Genomic DNA, 21,588 nt, shown 5'->3' on the forward strand with positions numbered 1-21,588 from the left:
GACTTCAGGCAGCTAATTAGCATGATACCGGCGTCAAACAGCAAATGGCACGGAAAACATGTTCCACGTACCTGGACAATGAGGACATAAACATGGAAAGCGAGCTAAAGAAAACACTCCAAACTCTGCCTCTGCTCATCATTCAGCACTGAAGGTACACACTCTGTCAATTCTCTAATATAGTCTTTCATTCTAGACTTCTAGTGTTTGATTATCACATCACTCTAAATGTAGAGACTATAAAGTTCACAAACATAAAGAGGGATCCTAGTGGGCCAGGCCAATCTTTCCTTATCTCTAAACTAAAACTGGGGAAATTAGTGTTCTGGGCTTCAGTACAGTGTTGATCTCCTGAAGACATGATTTTATTTCACAATTCCTTAAGAGAAAAAAACGCCTGGTTAGGCGTTGTGTATGTCATGTGTACCTTCCTTGGGTGACGCCAGCTTTACAGCTATGTTGTTATTATGCTGTTTGTTACTTATGTATGTTATGTTGCAGCTATTTAAAATAGTTTTGTCAATTTGGTCTGGCCTGAAATAAATTGGCCCTTTGAAACATATCTTTGTCTTTGTGTGTTGTATGTAGAGCACATTGCTTAGCAGAGTTCAGTGATGCAAATGCATGTCAAGTTGATCAACAGATTGTATTATTCTCCAGTGCAATAACAGTACTGAAATGAAGGCTAAAAGGGCATTAATGGGAGCTTTAAAAAAATAAAAAATAAAAAAAAAATAAAGTAACTAAATAGTTACTTTTCACAGTAACGCATTACTTTTTGGTGTAAGTAACTGAGTTAGTAACAGAGTTACTTTTGAAATAAAGTAACTAGTAACTGTAATTGGTTTTCAGTAACTAATCCAACACTGCAGACTAGAAACATGCAAGCAGCTGTGCACGCCCGCCCTCTTACTTGGACACCAGGGAGAAGGCCTCGGCGCAAATGGCGGGGCACGGGACCAGGCGGATGGCGAGGCGTCCCATGGCGGCAGGGTAGTGAACGCGCATGACTGTCTCGAAAGCCGTGCTGATGGTGGTGACGTCGGCCTGCTTGCCGCTCTGCTCCCCGCCGCCCGTGTCGAGGATGTTGCCTCCGTGGAGGACCAAGATGAGCACGTGGATCTTGGAGGGCTGCAGGCACTGCTGGGCCGAGCTCTCCTGGGAACACAAACACAAGTTGATGAAGTACAGTACACAATTGTACGGACTGTAGTCAGCTGGAGGCGTGTCTGAATGAAATTAAACAATGGATGTCTGCTCATTTCTTGCAACTCAACGCCAAGAAAACAGAAATGCTGATTATCGGTCCTTTAATAATACCACCTTAACATTTGACAACCTAACAATTACACAAGGCGACTCAGTAAAGAATCTGGGTATTATCTTCCACCCAACTCTCTCGTTTGAATCACACATTAAGAGTGTTACTAAAACGGCCTTCTTTCATCTCCGTAATATCGCTAAAATGTGTTCTATTTTATCCACTAGCGACGCTGAGATCATTATTCATGCGCTCGTTACGTCTCGTCTCGATTACTGTAAAGTATTATTTTTGGGTCTCCCTATGTCTAGCATTAAAAGATTACAGTTGGTACAAAATGCGGCTGCTAGACTTTTGACAAGAACAAGAAAGTTTGATCATATTACGCCTATACTGTATATACCTTTATATACATATACCTATACTGTGTATACCTTTATATACATATACATATACTGTATATACTTTTATATACATATACCTATACTGTATATACCTTTATATACATATACCTATACTGTATATACCTTTATATACATATACATATACTGTATATACCTTTATATACATATATACATATACCTATACTGTATATACCTTTATATACATATACCTATACTAGAGATGCGCGGATAGGCAATTATTTCATCCACAAGCGCATCACAAAAGTCGTCAACCATCCGCATCCACCCGAACCAACATTTTATCAAAATGCATCGTCTAATATAGACGATGCAAGCATATTAGTGAGGTTATAAAGCTTTTGCCTGTTAAAGAAAGGAGACTGATCCAATGCAGCAGAGACATTCAATGCGTGCCACGCATTAATATCTCTTGGCCATGCATTAGTGGCTAAGATATATTAATGCGTGATAATATTATTTATCATTATTATAATATTATTGTCATTTCCATTAAGAAAGTGTTGACTATTGTTGCCAATGCCCTCAGATCAGGAGTGCGTTCCTCACACTTTGTGTGCGCAGTTCCAGCAAGCAGAACGAGGCTTTTAAGAAGTTAAAAAAATGTTTTAGAAAGACTAGGCCTATATTTTCATTCGGTAAAAAAAATGTTCTGAATTTATTTCAATGAATATTAACTTGTTAACGTTATAATGCTCAAATAGGGACGAGGGCGGGGTGCACAGTGAAGCAGTGAACAATTTCGCGACAAAGATGAACTTCTATTGATTGATCTGCAGCCATGACAAAATATCAGACAATCTCCATTGTCAACGACAGGCAGGAAAATAAAGATAAACACATAGCCTATGTTCTAGGCATAGGCATAGGGTCCTACGTTTTTAAGTTGAAAAAAAAAAAAAAAAAAAAAGTGCCTCATAAGCCTTAGGCTGTCAATCACGCGCACAAACTTAAATTATACAATAACATATGTATGTCATCTCTATTTAAACAAAAATAAATTTAATAAATACTAATAATAAATTACCTGCAACTTGTTGGCCAAGGCAAATAGCTGAAGGGGGGAAATCAAACCCATCAGACTGCACTTTATCATCAAACTTGAATTAAAATGAAAATAGACGGTCGCGACAAACAAAGCAGGCTAAATATCCTTACATTGTAGCCAATCGGAGATGCGCTTCACTTGAAAGCGAGGCCAAATAATTATTCACACATAGTAGTATATCTCCAATAGAAAAAAACCACAATAAACAACGCAATTGCCTTAATTCCTTTGCATTGTCGTGCGCCCAAACAACACGTAACCATCAAAATTATTTAGCTGACCGAACTCAATATAGGTTAGACATGGGCTTATTTGGTATAGCCTATAGGTAACGTAGACTAATTCGTTTAACATATCCAACCGTATGTCTACTTACTTTTTTTTTTGTTAGCACTATGCAGGAATAAAATGGCATCTACAGTGCCAGGATTCATGCTAGAGCGCCTGGCCTCTAAAATGCGCCCTGCTGCGCTGAAGGAGCGCTCACTTGCGCCACTTGTTGCTGGGACGCGGTGCCTGATGAACAATTGACTGTTTCAAAGAGTGCTGCTCGTTTTTCGTATGTGGGTAACAACATTTAACTATGTATATATATTTCTGAATTGGTTCAACCGCCAACATCTATTTAAAATCTATTTTTACCCGCCCGACCCGCGGTTTATCCGCGGTTGTGTCCGCAAACCCCGCATCTCTAACCTATACTGTATATGCCTTTATATACATATACCTATACAGTATATACCTTTATATACATATATACATATACCTATACTGTATATACATATATACATATACCTATACTGTATATACCTTTATATACATATATACATATACCTATACTGGCTCACCTGAACTGGCTTCCTGTGCGCTTAAGATGTGACTTTAAGGTTTTACTACTTACGTATAAAATACTACACGGTCTAGCTCCAGCCTATCTTGTCGATTGTATTGTACCATATGTCCCGGCAAGAAATCTGCGTTCAAAGAACTCCGGCTTATTAGTGATTCCCAGAGCCCCAAAAAAGTCTGCGGGCTATAGAGCGTTTTCTATTGGGGCTCCAGTACTCTGGAATGTAACAGTTAGAGATGCTACCTCAGTAGAAGCATTTAAGTCCCATCTTGAAACTCATTTGTATACTCTAGTGTCATGTCTGTGTAATCATGTTTTGTTTTAGTCATGTTTTGTTTTGTTTAGTTATTGGACTCTTTAGTTTCTGGTTGTTCACTCCCTTGTTTTGTTTCCATAGCAACCCATTAGTTTTCACCTGTCACGTCACGCACCTGTTTCACGTTTTGAGTCACGCACCTGTTTTCGTTAATCATGTCTGTGTTATTTAAGCTTTTCTTTTTCTGTTGGTCAGCCTGGCGACATCGCATTTATGCTCTGCACACTCTTTATCCTCTCAAGCCATGTTCACAGTCCCATGTGTTTTGTTTCGTGTTCTTAGTTAATTGCCTTTGTGCTATAGTCTTTTTGGTTTCATAGTTTGTTCTCCGCTACTGTGCGCGCCTTTTGTTTGCTTCTTTTTTTTGTCCTTTGTTAGTGTAAAAAATAAAATATGTACTCACATTCCCGTCTCGCCCGAGCCAACTTTCCGTTACCTTCCGGAAAAGCAAACACCAAGGACCAAGTCATGACACTCTAGCCCAGGCCTAGGCAATTATTTTGACTCGGGGTCCATATTTAGAAAAAAAAATGTGTCTGGGGGCCGGTATATCTATTTTTAGGAACACTAATACAAACCTTCACAATTATGTCTGATTGAATGCTAAAAACGTTATGACAGACCACCGTAAAAAAACTTAATGGAATTTTTAATTTTTCTATGAACGAATGTGAATGTCACACCCCCTTTCGATCGACATATTTTACAATCAAGTGAAACGCAACAAAAATGCAACAAACAGTGAAATATAAACGCGAAGGGTACAAAATAAACCCACCTACAATCTGATATATCTGATATATCACTAACTTTAAAACTTTGTTGTGAAAATCTCCTTCCGCGTCTGTGGAAACGCTTCCCGCCCACACTGCTTGGTGCCTCGACTGAGCTGCTGTGACATAGATTACCATAGTAACTAATTAGATGATCATAGTAACTAATTATATTACCATAGTAACTGGTATATCAGCCATAAGCGCAGATTCCAAGCATTGAAATACTTAGTATAGTTGAAGACTTACGGTCATTAGAAAACATGACACATGCACATCATAATGGCAGCTACACTTTCCATCTTAAAGATCTAAAAAAATTATTTGGGAATGTCCGGCGGGCCAGACTGAAAAGCTAAACGGGCCGCATGTGGCCCCCGGGCCTTAATTTGCCCAGGTCTGCCCTAGCCTTTAAATAGACCCCTTTTTAGACCAGTTGATCTGCTGTTTATTTTCTCCTCTGCCCCCCTCTCCCTTGTGGAAGGGGGGGGGGGCACAGCTCCGGTGGCCATGGATGAAGTGCTGGCTGTCCAGAGTCGGGACCAGGGGTGGACCGCTCGCCTGTGCATCGGTTGGGGACATCTCTGCGCTGCTGACCCGTCTCCGCTCGGGATGGTTTTCTGCTGGCCCCACTATGGACTGGACTCTCACTATTATGTTAGATCCACTATGGACTGGACTCTCACTATTATGTTAGATCCACTATGGACTGGACTCTCACTATTATGTTGGATCCACTATGGACTGGACTCTCACTATTATGTTAGATCCACTATGGACTGGACTTTCACACTATTATGTTAGATCCACTATGGACTGGACTCTCACACTATTATGTTAGATCCACTATGGACTGGACTCTCACACTATTATGTTAGATCCACTATGGACTGGACTCTCACTATTATGTTAGATCCACTATGGACTGGACTCTCACACTATTATGTTAGATCCACTATGGACTGGACTCTCACTATTATGTTAGATCCACTATGGACTGAACTCTCACTATTATGTTAGATCCACTATGGACTGGACTTTCACACTATTATGTTAGATCCACTATGGACTGGACTCTCACTATTATGTTAGATCCACTATGGACTGGACTCACACTATTATGTTAGATCCACTATGGACTGGACTCACACTATTATGTTAGATCCACTATGAACTGAACTCTCACTATTATGTTAGATCCACTATGGACTGGACTCTCACTATTATGTTAGATCCACTATGGACTGGACTCTCACACTATTATGTTAAATCCACTATGGACTGGACTTTCACTATTATGTTAGATCCACTATGGACTGGACTCTCACACTATTATGTTAGATCCACTATGGACTGGACTCTCACACTATTATGTTAGATCCACTATGGACTGGACTTTCACTATTATGTTAGATCCACTATGGACTGGACTCTCACACTATTATGTTAGATCCACTATGGACTGAACTCTCACTATTATGTTAGATCCACTATGGACTGAACTCTCACTATTATGTTAGATCCACTATGGACTGAACTCACACTATTATGTTAGATCCACTATGGACTGGACTCACACTATTATGTTAGATCCACTATGGACTGGACTCTCACTATTATGTTAGATCCACTATGGACTGGACTCTCACTATTATGTTAGATCCACTATGGACTGGACTTTCACTATTATGTTAGATCCACTATGGACTGGACTCACACTATTATGTTAGATCCACTATGAACTGAACTCTCACTATTATGTTAGATCCACTATGGACTGGACTTTCACTATTATGTTAGATCCACTATGGACTGGACTCTCACATTATTATGTTAGATCCACTAAGGACTGGACTTTCACTATTATGTTAGATCCACTATGGACTGGACTCTCACTATTATGTTAGATCCACTATGGACTGGACTTTCACTATTATGTTAGATCCACTATGGACTGGACTTTCACTATTATGTTAGATCCACTATCGACTGGACTCTCACTATTATGTTAGATCCACTATGGACTGGACTTTCACAATATTATGCTAGACCCACTGGACATCCATTGCACCTGGTCTCCTCTAGGGGTGGGGGTGGGTCACCCACATATGCGGTCCTCTCTAAGGTTTCTCATAGTCATTCACATTGACGTCCCATTGGGGTTGTGAGTTTTTCCTTGCCCTTATGTGGGCTCTGTACAGCGGACGTCGTTGTAGCTTGTGCAGCCCTTTGAGACACTTGTGATTTAGGGCTATATAAATAAACATTGATTGATTGACAAGATCGACTAAAATGCTTACTGAAATATTGATGGTTCTTGTCATATTCTGTAAGTTGACCTGCGGTACGGGAATAAGAACATCCAACAGACAACCATACACAAGCAAAGGAAACAAAAGGGAGTCAACTTGCTGTTCAACTAACACCATAAAGCAGTCTTGTTGCACAGCTTTGACCCAAAATGTCACATTGGTAACGTAAACAAGGCCACAGCTACAAGGACAAAGGAGCTGAACACAGGGTGGTGAAGTTGGGCAGTACCACTGACTGGGTTCTAGGCGACGGCACAAGGACGGGCAGGAAGGGGGGAGTAGTAAGTCAGGGAGGACTTATTGGGAACTACTGGGTCTCAGCTACTTACTGACTGGTGTGGTGTTACTGTGATGGTAGGAATAGGAGAGCTATTGGCTGGGACGCTAACGCAGCCTCGCATCTGAACACAAGAGGACATAGGGGCTCAGGGACGAAGAAGCCCTCTCGGACAAATAACCGGGGTTTCCATCAAGATGTGTAGTTCTGGAGATTAATCACATTTCAGCCAACGCCATAGGACACAAACGTACCTCGTCTAGCCCTTGTCTGCTGGTCGCCGAGTCGTAGTCCACGGTCATCTCACCTGCAAACACACACGGTCATCTATAACGATCATCGCCAGGCCATTGACAGTTAGGACGGCTCGACTCTCGTACCGGGAGTTTCTTCCACGTCTGAGGTCTCGATCTTGTCCATGAGGTCATTGGAGCTCCACTTGGTTATGGGTTTGGGTAACACCTCCTCGCCATCTGAGAAGTCCTCTGCAGGAGACACACATTACATGATTATCTATATCAAACGGTCTTTTATGCTATCTACCATAATACATCCACTGCAAAAAGTCAGTGTTCAAAAACAAGGGGAAAAAATACAAAAATGAGGAGTTTTACTTGCTTGAAGTAAGCAAAATTATCTGCCAATAGAACAAGAAAATTTGGCTTGTCAAGACTTTCCAAAACAAGTAAAATTAGCTAACCTCAATGAACCCAAAATACCTTAAAATAAGTATATTGGTCCAAGTTTAATGCCCCCACTCGACATCTATTCCATAATTATCATCTCTTAAGACTGACAGAGTTCAATATTTATCAAAATGCTTGTTTAACCTATCAAGTCATTTACAGGCTGAATTTAAGGCTCTGTAGCTTGGTTCCTATCTACCATCCCCAGCATGCCCACAACACTCGTAACTTAGATCTGATATCAGGGAAACATCGTTTACTGGATTGTACCACTCGAAGTGTTGTATGCAGGGGACCAAAGATTTGGAACCGGCTTAATGAGAGCCTCAAGATGCTGTATCCATTCTCCAACTTCAAAAAGAAACTGAAAACTTACCTATTAACCACCTATATTTAATGCCTCATGTGGGGTAGACTACTGTTGGGTTTTGCATGGTTGAAGGAATGTATGTATGTATGTGTATGCTTGCTTTAGTACTATTATCTTGTGTTAATCATATAGCGTTGTTTTTTTGTGTTTTTTTGTTGTGCTTGCTACCATGTTTCATCATTCCATGTATATACTGTCCTCTGGACCCCCTGTCAAAAGCTTCTTCTAGCTTATTTGGGGGACCCTTTCACGTACCAACATCTTTAAATGATGATATTTCACTACTATTGTATTTGTTATATGGTATTGTGAATAAACTTGAAACTTGAGAACTTGAAACTTGAGATATTCTCACTAATAACAAGTGCACTTTTCTTGGTAGAAAAAAAAAGAGACCTTTTTGCTCAATATGTTGAAAAATATTCTTAAATGAAGTAAATGCTAGTGCCATTATCTTGACATAATGATATGCGCTCGGCATTACATTTCTTGAAACCAGCAAACTTTCACTAAAAACTAATTTATTGTTCTTAATGAAGAGACAAAAAGGCAACGCTCAGGCAAATCATATTGTCTAAAAATGCATTTTCCCATCGATAACATGACATCATCGCGCCAAGTGCGTGCTCTTTCAGTCAATTAGTGAGCAAGGAATATATATATATATATATATATATATATATATATATATATATATATATATATATATATATATATATATATATATATATATCAGTGACGTGCAGTCACTAGAGGCAGGTGAGGCGGAAAGAAAAAAAATGTAAAAAGGAAAAAAAAATTATTAAATTGTTAAATGTATCCAGTGATAAAGTTATTTTCCATTTAACTTCACCAGTTTTAGATTATTTTTTATTTAAAATCGCTGAATTTTCACATTTGCCGTTCAAATACTGAGAAGAGACGGTGCGGTGAACAGCAGCCAGTCGAGGCACGTCACTCAGTGCCTCAACATGGATTGCGCAATGACTCGGCTAACTGCTGGCCTGCTGTGCAGTGAGACCGTATTGCTATATGAATTATATTATACATTTCCATAGTTTAGTTAGCTGAGGTATATAATGTACAGTGTATTTTGTCAACAACTGTATGTGTGTAACGTATTTCTTGTGCTGAGCGATCATAAAACGGCTGCAAAAGACGCACTGGCTGAGGCTCGCCTCCTGCACCCCCGCTGTAGATTGCAAGCCCTGACGGGAGTGTTATATCAACTAAAGCCCACACTTAAACTTTCCACGTGCAAGATTGAATCTATTTAAAAAAGTTATTTCATAAGAAGCCAAAAAGTGCAAAAACAATAATGTTCGTGTTGGAGGAGTTGTGAATGACTGCAGGGCCACAACATTAGGTACACCTGCAGACTGCAGGTGTACCTAATACACAACTCCTCCAACACGAACATTATTGTTTTTGCACTTTTTGGCTTCTTATTAAATAAGTTTTGTAACCTATTTTTATGGGCTTTCCTCTTTGTGATGTTAAGTTCCTGTTATACGCTGTTATACAGTATATGCCTTGAGCTCTTATTTTGAAGGCGCCAAGAGCGGAAGTGATGACATGTTGTAGTGGAGCGGAGGTTTTTGAAAGAAGGTAAATAAAGTGGTCCTCGTGTAAACTGGAGCCTCCGTGTTTGTTATTTTGTAGTTTCATACAGTATAGGCGACATTTATAAACCCTCGGTTACACTTTTTTAAATAGATTCAATCTTGCACGTGGAAAGTTGAAGTGAGGGCTTTAGTTGATATAACACTCCTGTCAGGAGGTGCATTAATCCAGCACAACAGCGGCAAATGGACTTCATTTATAAGTAAAGGTAAGACCATAATAACGTTTTTTATACATATACAGCCCGGCCCCCGGCCAATTTGTTTTAATTGTAATTTTGAAGAATTTGACTGAATGTGCATGAACTATTTCTGTTCAAAATTGTTTTGAAATGTCACATGTTAAATGATTAAATATTAACTGTCAGTTTAATTATGAGACACAATTGTGTCAAAGTCAGGATTTTTTTATTTCATTCTTGAAGTAAGAAATTATTACTTTGAAAAAGTAGTTTTATACTTGTGAGTGTTGATGACACAGCTTTGCAACAGTTGATATTCTAGTTTCAAGCATGTTTTACTCAATATAGGTCATCAAATCTCAGCAACAAGCTGTAATATCTTACTGAGATCATTTAGGATCAAAACCCTTAAAACAAGTAAAACACTAACATAAAATCTGCTTAGTGAGACAGAAAATAAGCAAATATCACCCTTATTTGAGATATTTAATCTTACTTAGATTTCAGTTTTTGCAGTGTTGGTGGCCACCCTCCTAACAACTTTGTTAAATTGTCACCTAACATATCGGATTTATAGAATGCGTACTATTTGGTACAGAAGGACACAGTGGTACCTTGGTTTTCAAAGGCCCCTGTTTTGAGTGAAAATGCTCACCACAATATGCATACTTGGTCAACAGCCGTACAGGTCACACTGAGGGTGGCCGTATAAACAACTTTAACACTGTTACAAATATGCGCCACACTGTGAACCCACACCAAACAAGAATGACAAACACATTTCGGGAGAACATCCGCATCGCAACACAACATAAGCACAACAGAACAAATACCCAGAACCCCTTGCAGCACTAACTCTTCCGGGACGCTACAATATAAAATTAGGCATAATAGTGTGTTAATTCCACGACTGTATATATCGGTATCGGTAATTAAGAGTTGGACAATATCGGCAAAAAAGCCAGTATCAGACATCTCTAGTTAGTATTAGTGAGAGAAAAAAAAGGTAATTCAAGTAAATGTATAAGTGGTTTAAATGTTCCTTTAACCACTTCATTCATAATTTGTATGCATTATACGTGTAAAACATTAATTGGATTAAATGGGGAAAAAAATGTTTTATTTAGTGTTGTCAAACATTTTCTCAGATGAATCACTTGCTTGCATAATTTAACTGTAAAAAAAGACGCCAATATTTTGACACAAAATGCAATTTTATTGTCAGAATGTCATACAGGAAAATGTTTTAAATGTTTCATTTGAATGCACGTCATTAATTTGTTCAAAGCTTTCACTCATCTTTGCATCGATGTAAGAATTGACTTGATCACTGACCGTGAAGCAACCTGCTGCTCCGCTTTCCAGATAACCTGGTAAAGGTAATTGTGCCATTAATCTGTGCTTATTCATGATTAATGCAATAATGTTTTGTGATTAAACGCCTGAACTACAAACCCCGTTTCCATATGAGTTGGGAAATTGTGTTAGATGTAAATATAAACGGAATACAATGATTTGCAAATCATTTTCAACCCATATTCAGTTGAATATGCTACAAAGACAACATATTTGATGTTCAAACGGATAAACTTTTTTTTTTTTTGTGCAAATAATCATTAACTTTAGAATTTGATGCCAGCAACACGTGACAAAGAAGTTGGGAAAGGTGGCAATAAATACTGATAAAGTGGAGGAATGCTCATCAAACACTTATTTGGAACATCCCACAGGTGTGCAGGCTGATTGGGAACAGGTGGGTGCCATGATTGGGTATAAAAACAGCTTCCCAAAAAATGCTCAGTCTTTCACAAGAAAGGATGGGGCGAGGTACACCCCTTTGTCCACAACTGCGTGAGCAAATAGTCGAACAGTTTAAGAACAACATTTCTCAAAGTGCAATTGCAAGAAATTTAGGGATTTCAAAATCTACGGTCCATAATATCATCAAAAGGTTCAGAGAATCTGGAGAAATCACTCCACGTAAGCGGCATGGCCGGAAACCAACATTGACTGACCGTGACCTTCGATCCCTCAGACGGCACTGTATCAAAAACCGACATCAATCTCTAAAGGATATCACCACATGGGCTCAGGAACACTTCAGAAAACCACTGTCACTAAATACAGTTGGTCGCTACATCTGTAAGTGCAAGTTAAAGCTCCACTATGCAAAGCGAAAGCCATTTATCAACAACACCCAGAAACGCCGCTGGCTTCTCTGGGCCCGAGATCATCTAAGATGGACTCATGCAAAGTGGAAAAGTGTTCTGTGGTCTGACGAGTCCACATTTCAAATTGTTTTTGGAAATATTCGACATCGTGCCATCCGGACCAAAGGGGATGCGAACCATCCAGACTGTTATCGACGCAAAGTTCAAAAGCCAGCATCTGTGATGGTATGGGGGTGCATTAGTGCCCAAGACAGGGGTAACTTACACAGCTGTGAAGGCACCATTAAAGCTGAAAGGTGCATACAGGTTTTGGAACAACATATGTTGCCATCTAAGCGTCGTCTTTTTCATGGACGCCCCTGCTTATTTCAGCAAGACAATGCCAAGCCACATTCAGCACGTGTTACAACAGCGTGGCTTCGTAAAAAAAAGAGTGTGAGTACTTTCCTGGCCCGCCTGCAGTCCAGACCTGTCTCCTATCAAAAATGTGTGGCGCATTATGAAGCGTAAAATACGACAGCGCAGACCCCGGACTGTTGAACGACCGAAGCTCTACATAAAACAAGAATGGGAAAGAATTCCACTTTCAAAAGTTCAACAATTAGTTTCCTCAGTTCCCAATCGTTTATTGAGTGTTGTTAAAAGAAAAGGTGATGCAACACAGTGGAGAAAATGCCCTTTCCCAACTACTTTGGCACGTGTTGCAGCCATGAAATTCTAAGTTAATTATTATTTGCAAAAAAAAAAAATAGTTTATGAGTTTGAACATCAAATATGTTGTCTTTGTAGCATATTCAACTGAATATGGGTTGAAAATGATTTGCAAATCATTGTATTCCGTTTATATTTACATCTAACACAATTTCCCAACTCATATGGAAACGGGGTTTGTATGACAGCCCAAGGTTTTATTCAATTCAGTTTCCAATGGACCGTTTGGAACGGATTAATAATGAACACCAAGGTACCGAAGCACGGAGGATCCGAATTCTGCCTTTAATTCAGACAGACTGTATTGTAACGGGGACATTTATTTACCTTAATTGCAGAGGGCGGCTGGTTTTTCAGAAATTTCAAATCTCATTGAATGATTTGGGGTCCATGAGAAAGTAAAAAGGAAATGTTCTCTTTGACCACATAGCTATTTATTTATATACCGGTAAGTATATTGCCAACTTAGCAAAACAATTAGAGTGTATCACTGCTAGTTTGCACCGTACTGAAGCCAAATGTGTCCAACACCAGCCATGAATGTTAAAACAATATCTAAACGGCGGACATTTACCCATGAAACTATGGAAAAGCTGCTGATGGTGTTGGAAGGAGATACCGTAGAAGCTCACTCTCCATTATTATTACACTACTTCATATAACTATTGTAGTTTTTGGTTATTTTCATACAATATTTCTTACCTACCTTTTTTTTTCCTTTTTAAAAGGCATGCTACACTGCAAAAAACTGAAATCTAAGTAAGATTAAATATCTCAAATAAGGGTGATATTTGCTTATTTTCTGTCTGATAAGATAATTCTTCTCACTAAGCAGATTTTATGTTAGAGTGTTTTACTTGTTTTAAGTGTTTTGGTCCTAAATGATCTCAGTAAGATATTACAGCTTGTTGCTGAGATTTGATGACCTATATTGAGTAAAACATGCTTGAAACTAGAATATCAACTGTTGCAAAGCTGTGTCATCAACACTCACAAGTATAAAACTACTTTTTTAAAGTAATCATTTGTTATTTCAAGGATGGAAAAAAAAAAATCATTACTTTGACACAATTGTGTCTCATATTAAAACAGATGACTTTTTCAATGAAACAATAGAAAATACGTACTCATAGCTCAGTAGTTCAGTTGTTATTAGTGAGAATATTATATATATCACCAGACCTATGTAAGCGTCAATATATACCTTGAGGTTGCAGAAAAAAGACCATATATTTTTTTAACCGATTTCCGAACTCTAAATGGGTGAATTTTGGCGAATTAAACGCCTTTCTAATATTCGCTCTCGGAGCGAGCGTCACAACGTGACGTCACATCGGGAAGCAATCCGTCATTTTCTCAAACACCGAGTCAAATCAGCTCTGTTATTTTCCGTTTTTTTGACTGTTTTCCGTACCTTGGAGACATCATGCCTCGTCGGTGTGTTGTCGGAGGGTGTAACAACACGAACAGGGGCGGATTCAAGTTGCACCAGTGGCCCAAAGCTGCGAAAGTGGCAAGAAATTGGACGTTTGTTCCGCACACTTTACCGACGAAAGCTATGCTACGACAGAGATGGCAAGAATGTGTGGATATCCTGCGACACTCAAAGCAGATGCATTTCCAACGATAAAGTCAAAGAAATCTGCCGCCAGACCCCCATTGAATCTGCCGGAGTGTGTGAGCAATTCAGGGACAAAGGACCTCGGTAGCACGGCAAGCAATGGCGGCAGTTTGTTCCCGCAGATGAGTGAGCTAAACCCCCTGGATGTCTTGGCTCACACCGTCTCTTATGCCACCGAAGATGATCAAGAGAAGAATATCGACCCTAGCTTCCCTGGCCTGCTGACATGAGGGTATGTCTACAGAATATATTAATTGATGAAAATTGGGCTGTCTGCACTCTCAAAGTGCATGTTGTTGCCAAATGTATTTCATATGCTGTAAACCTAGTTCATAGTTGTTAGTTTCCTTTAATGCCAAACAAACACATACCAATCGTTGGTTAGAAGGCGATCGCCGAATTCGTCCTCGCTTTCTCCCGTGTCGCTGGCTGTCGTTTTCGTCGGTTTCGCTTGCATACGGTTCAAACCGATATGGCTCAATAGCTTCAGTTTCTTCTTCAATTTCGTTTTCGCTACCTGCCTCCACACTACTACCATCCGGCTAAAGCCGCTGAAATCCGAGTCTGAATCCGAGTTAATGTCGCTATAGCTTGCCGTTCTTTCCGCCATGTTTGTTTGTGTTGGCTTCACTATGTGACGTCACAGGAAAATGGACGGGTGTATATAACGATGGTTAAAATCAGGCACTTTGAAGCTTTTTTTAGGGATATTGCGTGATGGGTAAAATTTTGAAAAAAACTTCGAAAAATATAATAAGCCACTGGGAACTGATTTTTAATGGTTTTAACAATTCTGAAATTGTGATAATGTTCCCCTTTAAGGTATTTTTGGGTTCATTGAGGTTAGCTAATTTTACTTGTTTTGGAAAGTCTTGACAAGCCACATTTTCTTATTCTATTGGCAGATAATTTTGCTTAGTTCAAATAAAATACCCCTCATTTTTGTATTTTTTTTCTTCTTGTTTTTGAACACTGACTTTTTGCAGTGCACATGTTAAAACTGTGCTGTTTTGGGGGGGGACCAAACACCAATTAAATGTGAATTAACTTCAACAGGAGAAGTGTTTTGAGTTAAGCCTGTAAGTTGAGGTAATGTACAATTGTACTGTTTGTCTTTTTAAAAATATAATATCCATTACAGTCATAGAGCCACTTGATCCTGTCAGCATCATTTAAAAGTATTTCTAAATGTCTCCCTACTGAGCAGACAGGACATCTGTGAATCCTAATAAACGTTGAGAGCTTTCGAGAATGTAAGGTTCCCGTTTGTAAGGTGACAACTTTATTAAAGCAGAGGCGACACAAAACAGACCCCCCCCCTCCCCCCCACACACACACACACACAGAATGTGTCAAACAATCAGAAATGGACCACTGAGGGAGGTGATGAGGGTCTTTTATTGCTGGGACGTATCCTGAATGGTAAAGGATTAAGTGTGCTTGTGATTTATGGACTTGACTTTACGATGAGCAACCCGCCCCGCCCGCCCGAGTCCTCGGCCAGATTCATCATGCAGAGAGTGGTGGGTGAGGAGTGGGGCGTTATTTCAACTGCAGCCCAAAGCATGCTGGGTATCTGGGAAGCTTAAGAACTGATCTGTAGTTAAAGAGATGCATACAAGGTCAGCTTCCTAGAAACATGTGTCAAGGAACACGGTTCTATCTATCCAACCATCTATCTATAGCGTGGCCTTTTACAACATTGGGTGCACAATCTCATGAGATCCAATACCAGAGCTGCCTTCATTTTTTTCTTCTAAATATCTTTATTGTCAAAATTTTAATTTTTTTCCCCTATACAACAAAAACAGAAGTAAACATGCCATTTTGCTTTTCTAATTAAGAAAACAGATACAAGTTAAAACATATTTAAACATTCAAATAAAAATAATATGTCCCATAATAAATGTTTTTACGGCTAAGGAAAATATATTGTGTGTCTGTTTATTTATTTACTTGGGAAAAAAATAGGTAATATTCTATGTGTATACGTACGTTTTGAGTACATTCAACAATGCTGCAATAATATTACTCACCGTGATAATTCTGGTCACATTAACATTATATAAACATGTCCTATTGGTACATCTTTAATCAACTGCAAGACGTTTTACAGATTGCCAATCATTGATTAATCATGAAAGCATTGAGGCCGAATGGAGAGCCGTCCTCTTAAAAAAACAGCAGAGGCGCTGTTAATCCAGGCCTAACTAGTTTGCCATGCAAGGAAGAGAAGAACATTTTTGTTACTTTTTTGTTTCAAAGCATTTAATGCTTAATTGCTAAAACAGAAATCATGTGGATTAATTTTAGTAACTAAAATAATATATATACAATTAAATAATTAGTTTCCATTTATACCCCCATTACCGGTATTTACTTTTTACATTCGATCTAAATTCTGTACGAAGCCCCTAAAAGGACATGGGGGAAATTTGTATTTTTTATCTTTTTTTTTTTTTTTTTTTTTTTTTTAGACATGTACCTCGTGCGCAAGAGATATTATCTCGAGTTACATGTCTAAAAAAAAAAAAAATTATATTTATTTTTTATTTTTTTAATAACTTTATAAAAAGTTTCTCGTGCGCACGCGATAGTTTCTCGTGCGCACGAGATACATGCATAAATTTTTTTTTAAAAATTATAAAAAATATATTTTCCCCCATGTCCCTTTAGGGCAGGGGTGTCAAACTCAAATACAGAGTGGGCCAAAATTTCAAACTGAACAAAGCCGCGGGCCAAGGTTGAACAAATTAACCTTTAACGTACTCTACGAGCTATCGTCACGTCCGCTTTTCATCCATTCTAACATCGTTCAGACCCAGTCACAAGATATGTGCGGCTTCTGTACGCACACACGAGCGAATGCAACGCATATTTCATCAACAGCGATACAGGTTACCGTATTTTCCGCACTATTAGCCGCACCTAAAAACCACAAATTTACTCAAAAGCTGACAGTGCGGCTTATAACCCGGTGCGCTTTATATATGGATTAATATTAAGATTCATTTTCATAAAGTTTCGGTCTCGCAACTACGGTAAACAGCCGCCATCTTTTTTCCCCGTAGAAGAGGAAGTGCTTCTTCTTCTACGCAAGCAACCGCCAAGGTAAGCACCCGCCCCCATAGAACAGGAAGCGCTTCTTCTTCTACTGTAAGCAACCACCCGCCCCCGTAGAAGAAGAAGAAGCGCGCGGATATTACGTTTCATTTCCTTTGTGTGTTTACATCTGTAAAGACCACAAAATGGCTCCTACTAAGCGACAGGTTTCCGGTTCATGAAAAGACGCAATCTCTCCATCCGCACACGGACTACTATTTCACAGCAACTGCCTAAAGACTTTCAAGAAAAGCTGGCTACTTTCCGTGCATATTGTAAAAACAAGATAGCTGAAAAAAAGATCCGGCCAGAGAACATTATCAACATGGACGAGGTTCCACTGACTTTTGATATTCCTGTGAACCGCACTGTGGATACAACGGGAGCACGTACGGTGAATATTCGCACCACAGGGAATGAGAAGTCATCCTTCACTGTGGTTCTAGCTTGCCATGCTAATGGCCAGAAACTTCCACCCATGGTGATATTCAAAAGGAAGACCTTGCCAAAAGAGACCTTTCCAGCCGGCGTCATCATAAAAGCTAACTCGAAGGGATGGATGGATGAAGAAAAGATGAGCGAGTGGTTAAGGGAAGTTTACGCGAAGAGGCCGGGTGGCTTTTTTCACGCAGCTCCGTCCATGTTGATATACGACTCCATGCGCGCCCACATCACACTGGTTTTTAATATATTATTAAAGTTTGACTGACCTATCTGACTGTTTTTTTGACATTCCTTTAGCGCAGTTAGATGCGGCTTATAACACGGGGCGGCTTATAGGTGGACAAAGTTTTGAAATATGCCGTTCATTGAAGGCGCGGCTTATAACCCAGGGCGGCTTATGGTGCGGAAAATACGGTACATTGAGGGTGCCAGTATAAAAAACTAACACTGTTAGAAATATGCGCCACACTGTGAATCCACACCAAACACGAATGACAAACACATTTCGGGAGAACATCCGCACCGTAACACAACATAAACCCAACAGAACAAATACCCAGAATCCTTTGCAGCACTAACTCTACCGGGACGCTACAAAATACACCCCCGCTACCACCAAACCTCCCACTACCCACACACACACACCTTGTAGCGTCCCGGAAGAGTTAGTGCTGCAAAGGGTTCTGGTTTGGTGTGGATTCCCAGTGTGGCGTATATTTCTAACAGTGTTAAAGTTTTTTATTCGGTTACCCTCAGTGTAACCTGTATCGCTGTTGATGAAGTATGCGTTGCATTCTAATGTGTGTGCATACAGACGCCGCATATTTTATGTGAGCAGCACCCGTTGGGCTGGCCGACTGGCTGGCTGGCGTTTGGAAGACTCACGGGAGGACCGGCGGGCCAGCTTTTGACACCCATGCTTTAGGGGCTCCGTAATTCTGTACACTGCTGCTGGAATTTACATTTTCCTGAGGGAACTCTCCTGAAGGAATCAATAAATCTATCTACAGAACCGGAGTGGAACATCGCTCATTATTTTCTTAAACTCAAATTTATCAGACGGACATGTTCAGGATGTGCATCTTCTGTACGAAAGGCGGAATCTTTAAAACACCTCGTGTACTGGCTCATTAGATTGTGCGAGTGTAACTGATAAAGCCTCGGGCGGAGCACAGATTTGAGAAAAACCAACTTGCCGCTCACCATGGGCATCGAAGAACTCCTCTTCGGAGCCGTCGTCCGAGTCTCGTGCTATGCTCTGCATCCGCCACTCCGAGAGGCTGTGGCGCGATGGGCTCACTGAGGAAACACAGAAATTCACTGTTGTTATTGTGGGACATGTGCTTCAAGCCTCCCTCATTCCCTTTTTTTAACACACTCTCTCGAAGCACAAAGACATTTTGCCTCCACCGGCCTACACTCACACACACACACACACACACACACACACACACACACACACACAGTGTTATATAAACATGCAACAATCTCTGTGGTGCACTGCTCCATGGCAGATGGACTGCTTGGTGGTCATGCGGCTGTGTAAAAAGTGGGGCTCAGCGCAAATGAGGAAATTGGCAATGGACAATAAAAGCGGCTCTCGTCTATCAGGAGCGCTCGGCCAATGGCGGCGGGGGAAACGCTGCGGCGCGTCACTCTGAAGGCCGAGGGGAGCGGGGTGGATGGGGGGGATTAATACAGCTGTGACAGTCACTGCCAAGTCTGTGATGTCAGTAGTGTTGCTAAGAATAGCCCGAGAGGAACCACGAGTGTGTGGAGTGCGGCGTACAGGTGGCGGATCAGCACTAAACGCCAGGGGGTGGGAGTGGAGCTTAAAATGATCCAACAGGTTGCGAGGAGTGAATGTGGAGGGGGGGGGGGGGGTAAAAATAACATCCATCCATCCATCCATCTTCTTCCGCTTATCCGAGGTCGGGTCGCGGGGGCAGCAGCTTAAGCAGGGAAGCCCAGACTTCCCTCTCCCCAGCCACTTCGTCCAGCTCCTCCCGGGGGATCCCGAGGCGTTCCCAGGCCAGCCGGGAGAGATAGTCTTCCCAGCGTGTCCTGGGTCTTCCCCGTGGCCTCCTACCGGTTGGACGTGCCCGAAACACCTTCCTAGGGAGGCGTTCGGGTGGCATCCTGACCAGATGCCCGAACCACCTCATCTGGCTCCTCTCCATGTGGAGGAGCAGCGGCTTTACTTTGAGCTCCCCCCGAATGACAGAGCTTCTCACCCTATCTCTAAGGGAGAGCCCCGCCACTCGGCGGAGGAAACTCATTTCGGCCGCTTGTACCCGTGATCTTGTCCTTTCGGTCATGACCCAAAGCTCATGACCATAGGTGAGGATGGGAACGTAGATCGACCGGTAAATCGAGAGCTTTGCCTTCCGGCTCAGCTCCTTCTTCACTACAACGGATCGATACAGTGTCCGCATTACTGAAGACGCCGCACCGATCCGCCTGTCGATCTCACGATCCACTCTTCCCCCACTCGTGAACAAGACTCCGAGGTACTTGAACTCCTCCACTTGGGGCAAGATCTCCTCCCCAACCCGGAGATGGCACTCCACCCTTTTCCGGGCGAGAACCATGGACTCGGACTTGGAGGTGCTGATTCCCATCCCAGTCGCTTCACACTCGGCTGCGAACCGATCCAGTGAGAGCTGAAGATCTTGGTCGGAGGAAGTCATCAGGACCACATCATCTGCAAATAGCAGAGACCTAATCCTGCAGCCACCAAACCAGATACCCTCAACGCCCTGACTGCGCTTAGAAATTCTGTCCATAAAGGTTATGAACAGAATCGGTGACAAAGGGCAGCCTTGGCGGAGTCCAACCCTCACTGGAAACGTGTCCGACTTACTGCCGGCAATGCGGACCAAGCTCTGACACTGATTATACAGGGAGCCAACTGCCACAATAAGACAGTCCGTTACCTCATACTCTCTGAGCACTCCCCACAGGACTTCCCGGGGTACACGGTCGAATGCCTTCTCCAAGTCCACAAAACACATGTAGACTGGTTGGGCAAACTCCCATGCACCCTCAAGGACCCTGCCGAGAGTATAGAGCTGGTCCACAGTTCCACGACCAGGACGAAAACCACACTGTTCCTCCTGAATCCGAGGTTCTACTATCCGGCGTAGCCTCCTCTCCAGTACACCTGAATAGACCTTACCGGGAAGGCTGAGGAGTGTGATCCCACGATAGTTGGAACACACCCTCCGTTAAAAATAACAATTATTTTAAAAATCTGATTGACAAGGCAAAGTGTGGCTGGCGTCTCTCATGGACTAGATCAGGGGTCAGCAACCTGCGGCTCTTTAGTGCCGCCCTAGTGGCTCCCTGGAGCATTTTTAAAAAAGGATTGAAATATGGAAAAAGATGGGGGAAACATGTTTTTTTTTATAGGACAAACAT

General features: G+C 41.2%; 1 protein-coding gene across 6 annotated transcripts in view; it reads right to left on the reverse strand.

Annotated features, from left to right (window-relative positions):
* LOC133578435 (membrane-associated phosphatidylinositol transfer protein 2-like) overlaps positions 1-21,588 on the reverse strand; it is a 187,777-nt gene that overhangs the window by 53,300 nt on the left and 112,889 nt on the right. For all 6 annotated transcript variants that reach the window (XM_061932881.2, XM_061932887.2, XM_061932888.2 and 3 more), the window contains 4 exons: positions 19,372-19,467; positions 7,640-7,744; positions 7,514-7,566; positions 914-1,158 (listed from right to left, as the gene is read on the reverse strand). In XM_061932881.2, coding sequence (XP_061788865.1) covers positions 914-1,158; positions 7,514-7,566; positions 7,640-7,744; positions 19,372-19,467 — 499 coding nt within the window. The remainder of the gene's footprint in view (positions 1-913; positions 1,159-7,513; positions 7,567-7,639; positions 7,745-19,371; positions 19,468-21,588) is intronic.

The sequence above is a fragment of the Nerophis lumbriciformis genome, linkage group LG03, assembly GCF_033978685.3.
Source record: "Nerophis lumbriciformis linkage group LG03, RoL_Nlum_v2.1, whole genome shotgun sequence".
Taxonomy (NCBI): Eukaryota; Metazoa; Chordata; class Actinopteri; order Syngnathiformes; family Syngnathidae; genus Nerophis; species Nerophis lumbriciformis.